This window comes from Fukomys damarensis, unplaced genomic scaffold (genome assembly GCF_012274545.1).
Source record: "Fukomys damarensis isolate Sample0158 unplaced genomic scaffold, DMR_v1.0_HiC HiC_scaffold_19, whole genome shotgun sequence".
Lineage (NCBI taxonomy): Eukaryota > Metazoa > Chordata > Mammalia > Rodentia > Bathyergidae > Fukomys > Fukomys damarensis.
The window spans coordinates 8,519,299-8,526,477 of NW_022900931.1; the positions used below are offsets into that span (position 1 = coordinate 8,519,299).

General features: G+C 57.1%; 1 protein-coding gene across 1 annotated transcript in view; it reads right to left on the minus strand.

Annotated features, from left to right (window-relative positions):
• LOC104854290 (DNA dC->dU-editing enzyme APOBEC-3F-like) overlaps window positions 1-7,179 on the minus strand; it is a 15,224-nt gene that overhangs the window by 7,574 nt on the left and 471 nt on the right. The window contains exons 2-7 of the mRNA XM_010612768.3: window positions 5,859-6,009; window positions 4,529-4,811; window positions 4,193-4,307; window positions 2,459-2,609; window positions 1,131-1,413; window positions 795-909 (exon numbers count right to left, since the gene is read on the minus strand). Coding sequence (XP_010611070.1) covers window positions 795-909; window positions 1,131-1,413; window positions 2,459-2,609; window positions 4,193-4,307; window positions 4,529-4,811; window positions 5,859-6,009 — 1,098 coding nt within the window. The remainder of the gene's footprint in view (window positions 1-794; window positions 910-1,130; window positions 1,414-2,458; window positions 2,610-4,192; window positions 4,308-4,528; window positions 4,812-5,858; window positions 6,010-7,179) is intronic.

A 7,179-nucleotide genomic window follows, 5' to 3' on the forward strand; every position in this document is an offset into this window, starting at 1 on the left:
TCCGCTCTGGCTGCCATGGGCCCGAGTCCAGATGCCGAGGTCCTAACCCCGAGCTGGGACGTACACTGGATTTGGAGTCAGGCCCTCTGACCGGGCCATGTGGTAACAAGAGGCCCTAGGTTGGGGCACGATGCAATCTGCCTGGCGGCCTTGTGAGAGGAGGGGAGCGGGACACAGAGATGCCGGGGTCACACGTGTGCTGGGGAAAGACCACTCGAGGACACAGAGAGAGGCGGCCATTAAAGCCAGGGACGGAAGCCTTAGCACAACCAAGGGGCATTTCTCAAAGTGTCACTAGCCAGCCTGGTCCTTGCTTTAGGGACCACGAAAACTAAAACTAAAGCAACGGGAAGGATCTCCAGGCAAAGGCTCTAATTGCCCAGCAGGAGGATACAGGAGAACTGCGGTCTGGCCTGAGGGACATTTCTCAAAGCTTCCAGTCTTCATGCTGAGGGATGCACGTTTATCTTTGGTTTGAGAACAAGATTCAGGTGTGGTGGAGTCTGGGGCTGAGTGAGTCGTCAGGAACATGCATAGAGCATTTTCTTTTGGCCATAGGACAGTGAGCTTGCTGTGCAGCTGGAGAAGTGTGAGATTCTCATCTGGGAGATGCAAATTCTATGAAGCCAGAGGATGGTTCGGAGCAAGCAGGGAGTGAAGGCAGGTGGTGAGTGCTGGGGCAGCTGCACAGCAGGCCGGAGGGAGAGGTGGGCATAGAAAGGCCCATCCAGCCCGAGATTCGGAGGCCAGAGGACACCGGGAGCAACACGAGAGCGGGGACGGACGCCACTCACTGGAGAATTTTCTGCAGGATGCTCTTGTAGTACTTGGAATTGTCATCCAGTAGGGGCCAAGGTTCGAAATAGTTGTAGCCACAGTTCACAAAGTTTGTCCAACAGTATGAAAAGTCTGAGAAGAAGAAGGGAGAAGACGTCAGAACCCCCCAGTCTTTGTCACCTGAGCCTCCAGGCTGGGTGCTGTGCTAAGCACAGGGACCCCCATGTGTACTGTGTGAGCAGAAACCGTTCCCCCTTCATGGTCACCGTGCCGTGTACCCCGCACCCTCACACTGAGGGGTGTTGGTCCGAGTCCCCTGTATCTCCTGCAGCCTTCACAGGCCCATTTCTCACCTGTATCAAACATGACAAACAACCTGGCACCTCCCGCAGCCAGTGTTTTAAGCCCCTCCCTATGTGGGGAGTCCGGGTCGCAGCAGTAGAGCTTGGAGAAAAAGATGGTCAGTGTCACATTGCGGTGACCAGCCAGGAATGTTGTCAACTCTTCGGCACACTCTGAGCAGGGGCTCCAGGACATATACAAGGTGACCTGGTAGGAATTACCAGGGCACAGCCAGTTGTCATGGAACCAGGAGAGGAAGCGAAGCTCTGCATGCAATCGTGTGTAGGGGTGGTCCTGGGAGAGGCGAGAAGGGCCAGGTCTGCGGTTAGAGAGGCAGGCAGCTCAGGGAGGGGACACGGTTTAGGGAGGGGACGGGGCAGATGCCGGGGGTCCCAGGCATCGCTTTTGGGGACGCACTCATGTCTGCATCCCTCCCCAAGCTCTCACCGTGGCCCTCCCTCCCCACACACACGGACCCCTCATCCATTCAGCCCCTCCCGGGAAGCAAGCAAGCACACTGAGCTCTGGTCTCCATCTCATCCCCCTGCCATCCTAGGAAGGGACACAGCTCTTCCCATCGGGGTCCATGGTGATGGGTGAGACAGGACTTGTCTGGCTGGAGGCAGCGGCCTCTGTGACATACAGGGCTCCCCGCCTACCTCGTGGAGCGCCCCCTAGTGACTAGACGGGGTCTATATAATAATATGGCAGGTATACTCCACTCAGTAAGGCATTCACATTTATTCCATTCATACCTAGCAACTTTTTAAACTGTGGGCACTAGAGAAATGGACACACAGAGGGCCCAGCCCCCAAACACCAGGAAAGCTGAGGTCTGGGAGACAGAGGGGCAGGGGTGTGGCAGGTCATTTGCAGGTGGCCATTGGGGTGGCACTGGGACTGCAGGTGCTGATCACCTGGGAGCCCCAGAGAGGCTGGAGCAGCAGGATCAGGGAGAAGCGGGATCTGTGCTCAGTGACAGCAGATCCGCACTGTGGAGGCTCAGGGCTGGCAGGGCCAGAACCAACCAGCCCAGTGGGCGCAAGACAGATAAGGCCCCGTGGGCTCGCGGTGCCTGACCATGGAGATGCCCTGACCTCGGGGACCGCTAGGTGTGTGGCCAAGTGACACAGGCCAGGCACAAGCGCTGCTAGAGTGCAATAACACCTGTGAATGAGGCCAGCTGGGAGAAGTCACAGGGTGTCATCGACAGGGTGCAGGGCAGCCAGGCTGGACCAGCAGGGCCCAGGACTGCACCGTGTGGCTTTTACTGATCCTTTGTTCTGCATTCTCACCCGGCCTAGCTCTCACCTGTGCTAGAGGGGAGGCTGGAGGTTACCTGATTTTGAAAGACCCCATTGCGAAGAAATCTATTTTTCTTCTTGCTTTCTATTGTATAGCACAGGAAGGTCTTATTCCGTCCTTTAGCAAAGCAGAGGTTGTTGAAGTGGAAGTAGAATGTTTCTTTATGTAGCTTTCGCATCGGCTCTCTGGACACAGGAGAGAAAACAGAAACTCCAGAGGGGCCCTGGGGTGACTCCAAGCCACAGTCCACTACACACAGGACCCCAGAGTCCCATGGATGGCGCCTCCCCGCAGCCCTCCAGGCCCTGAGAATCCTGCAGACTTTCCAGGCTGGAAGACAGGAGGGCAGAGGAGGGCATGGGCCAGACGGGCCCTTCCACCTGAGGCCCCGCTCTGCTGCTTCTAGTGGGACACCGCACCGCCCTGTGTTCCTGCCCTTTCATCCCAAGCCAGGAGAAAATGTCCAAGACACAAAGCCCTGTCAGCCTGAAGGAATACCTTCTAACCTCCAGTCCTGTTCACTCCTGACTCTCCACCTCTGTGGGCTACATCTGTTGAAAAGTCAGGGTAGGCCCTCAGTTCACACACAGCAGCCACTCTGGTGGGCACTTCCTGTCTGGACACATGGGGGCCACCTTTTAATAGATGGGGAGCTGCAACCACACAAGTGGGAGTCACTTGCCAGTCACTTGGTGGGCGGAGCTGGGTCCTGCATGTCGGCAGTCCCCATGTGGTGGTTCCTCTCTGGCTAGGGATGGGGAACAGGTCAGGGGTGGTGGTGGGGATGGTGAACAACGGGGAGGGCTCCGGAGTGCAGCAAAACCTGGGTGGAAGCGGGTGTCAGGTCAGGAACCCCGAGAGACCGACTCACAGGAGGAACAGCGAAAAGCGGGTGTGGTCAGGAACCCCGAGAGACCGACTCACAGGAGGAACAGCGACCCTACCAGTCCCCACCCACACACAGGAGCACAAGATCCGCTCTGGCTGCCATGGGCCCGAGTCCAGATGCCGAGGTCCTAACCCCGAGAGGGGACGTACACTGGATTTGGAGTCAGGCCCTCTGACCGGGCCATGTGGTAACAAGAGGCCCTAGGTTGGGGCACGATGCAATCTGCCTGGCGGCCTTGTGAGAGGAGGGGAGCGGGACACAGAGATGCCGGGGTCACACGTGTGCTGGGGAAAGACCACTCGAGGACACAGAGAGAGGCGGCCATTAAAGCCAGGGACGGAAGCCTTAGCACAACCAAGGGGCATTTCTCAAAGTGTCACTAGCCAGCCTGGTCCTTGCTTTAGGGACCACGAAAACTAAAACTAAAGCAACGGGAAGGATCTCCAGGCAAAGGCTCTAATTGCCCAGCAGGAGGATACAGGAGAACTGCGGTCTGGCCTGAGGGACATTTCTCAAAGCTTCCAGTCTTCATGCTGAGGGATGCACGTTTATCTTTGGTTTGAGAACAAGATTCAGGTGTGGTGGAGTCTGGGGCTGAGTGAGTCGTCAGGAACATGCATAGAGCATTTTCTTTTGGCCATAGGACAGTGAGCTTGCTGTGCAGCTGGAGAAGTGTGAGATTCTCATCTGGGAGATGCAAATTCTATGAAGCCAGAGGATGGTTCGGAGCAAGCAGGGAGTGAAGGCAGGTGGTGAGTGCTGGGGCAGCTGCACAGCAGGCCGGAGGGAGAGGTGGGCATAGAAAGGCCCATCCAGCCCGAGATTCGGAGGCCAGAGGACACCGGGAGCAACACGAGAGCGGGGACGGACGCCACTCACTGGAGAATTTTCTGCAGGATCCTGTTGCAGTACTTGGAATTGTCATCCAGTAGGGGCCAAGGTTCGAAATAGTTGTAGCCACAGTTCACAAAGTTTGTCCAACAGTATGAAAAGTCTGAGAAGAAGAAGGGAGAAGACGTCAGAACCCCCCAGTCTTTGTCACCTGAGCCTCCAGGCTGGGTGCTGTGCTAAGCACAGGGACCCCCATGTGTACTGTGTGAGCAGAAACCGTTCCCCCTTCATGGTCACCGTGCCGTGTACCCCGCACCCTCACACTGAGGGGTGTTGGTCCGAGTCCCCTGTATCTCCTGCAGCCTTCACAGGCCCATTTCTCACCTGTATCAAACATGACAAACAACCTGGCACCTCCCGCAGCCAGTGTTTTAAGCCCCTCCCTATTTGAGGAGTCCGGGTCGCAGTAGTAGAGCTTGGAGAAAAAGATGGTCAGTGTCACATTGCGGTGACCAGCCAGGAATGTTGTCAACTCTTCGGCACACTCTGAGCAGGGGCTCCAGGACATATAAAAGGTGACCCTGTAGGAATTACCAGGGCACAGCCAGTTGTCATGGAACCAGGAGAGGAAGCGAAGCTCTGCATGCAATCGTGTGTAGGGGTGGTCCTGGGAGAGGCGAGAAGGGCCAGGTCTGCGGTTAGAGAGGCAGGCAGCTCAGGGAGGGGACACGGTTTAGGGAGGGGACGGGGCAGATGCCGGGGGTCCCAGGCATCGCTTTTGGGGACGCACTCATGTCTGCATCCCTCCCCAAGCTCTCACCGTGGCCCTCCCTCCCCACACACACACGGACCCCTCATCCGTTCAGCTCCTCCCGGGAAGCAAGCAAGCACACTGAGCTCTGGTCTCCATCTCATCCCCCTGCCATCCTAGGAAGGGACACAGCTCTTCCCATCGGGGTCCATGGTGATGGGTGAGACAGGACTTGTCTGGCTGGAGGCAGCGGCCTCTGTGACATACAGGGCTCCCCGCCTACCTCGTGGAGCGCCCCCTAATGACTAGACGGGGTCTATATAATAATATGGCAGGTATACTCCACTCAGTAAGGCATTCACATTTATTCCATTCATACCTAGCAACTTTTTAAACTGTGGGCACTAGAGAAATGGACACACAGAGGGCCCAGCCCCCAAACACCAGGAAAGCTGAGGTCTGGGAGACAGAGGGGCAGGGGTGTGGCAGGTCATTTGCAGGTGGCCAGTGGGGTGGCACTGGGACTGCAGGTGCTGATCACCTGGGAGCCCCAGAGAGGCTGGAGCAGCAGGATCAGGGAGAAGCGGGATCTGTGCTCAGTGACAGCAGATCCGCACTGTGGAGGCTCAGGGCTGGCAGGGCCAGAACCAACCAGCCCAGTGGGCGCAAGACAGATAAGGCCCCGTGGGCTCGCGGTGCCTGACCATGGAGATGCCCTGACCTCGGGGACCGCTAGGTGTGTGGCCAAGTGACACAGGCCAGGCACAAGCGCTGCTAGAGTGCAATAACACCTGTGAATGAGGCCAGCTGGGAGAAGTCACAGGGTGTCATCGACAGGGTGCAGGGCAGCCAGGCTGGACCAGCAGGGCCCAGGACTGCACCGTGTGGCTTTTACTGATCCTTTGTTCTGCATTCTCACCCGGCCTAGCTCTCACCTGTGCTAGAGGGGAGGCTGGAGGTTACCTGATTTTGAAAGACCCCATTGCGAAGAAATCTGTTTTTCTGCTTGCTTTCTATTGTATAGCACAGGAAGGTCTTATGCCAACCATCAGGATTGGGTAGGTTTTCGAAGTGGAACTTGAATGTTCGTTTATGTAGCTTTCGCATCGGCTCTCTGGACACAGGAGAGAAAACAGAAACTCCAGAGGGGCCCTGCGGTGACTCCAAGCCACAGTCCCCTACACACAGGACCCCAGAGTCCCATGGATGGCGCCTCCCCGCAGCCCTCCAGGCCTTAAGAATCCTGCAGCCTTTCCAGGCTGGAAGACAGGAGGGCAGAGGAGGGCATGGGCCGGACGGGCCCTTCCACCCGAGGCCCCGCTCTGCTGCTTCCAGTGGGACACCGCGCCGCCCTGTGTTCCTGCCCTTTCATCCCAAGCCAGGAGAAAATGTCCAAGACACAAAGCCCTGTCAGACTGAAGGAATACCTTCTAACCTCCAGTCCTGTTCACTCCTGACTCTCCACCTCTGTGGGCTACATCTGTTGAAAAGTCAGGGTAGGCCCTCAGTTCACACACAGCAGCCGCTCTGGTGAGCACTTCCTGTCTGGACACATGGGGTCCCTTGGGAGCCACCCACTGCCAGGTGCGGAGTCGTGTGGGGGTCGCCCTCCCAATCGCTCAGCGGGCAGAGGTGGGCGCTGGGTCCTCCACCCAGGTCAGCCCAAGTCCTACTGTACCAGTGGCGGTGTCCTTGGTTAAGGAAGGGAACCAAGACCTTAACATGGAGAAAGCCAAGGTGATCTAATCAACTCCTTTGTGCTAGTTGTAAAGCTGACCTTCTCTGTAACCTGAACCATTACCAAACATGGAAGACAAAGGAGCACAAATTGTACCAAAGGTAACCCCCACCCCACCTCCTGCTGGGCTGTGCTGGGGGCTCAGCCTTTACTGTATTAACCCCTCAGCCAGTTCCCGCTCGAGTACAGCTGCCTCCTAGAGAAAACAGCCTCGGTGTCCAGACTCTGTGCGGCTCTCTGATACAGTGGTCATATCGCCTGAACAACAGGTGTTTGCGACAGGAGTTTCACGTAAGCATTCTAATTCCTCTCCGCCAGATAGCATTGTAGTACACGGTGACTCCCCAGGCTCTGCTGATCACTGTCCTGACCACAGTGCAGCCCGCCCGGGAGCCACTTTCCCGCCTTAGAGAGCGCGTCCCCGCCGCCCTCCCCAACGCAGCGCTAGGCCAGCACAGGTCACCGAGAATTCTGTCAAGTGTTTGACCCAAACGCCAAGGGCTCAGTCAAGCTGCCTGTTAAATCCTGATTGTGAACGGAGCGCCC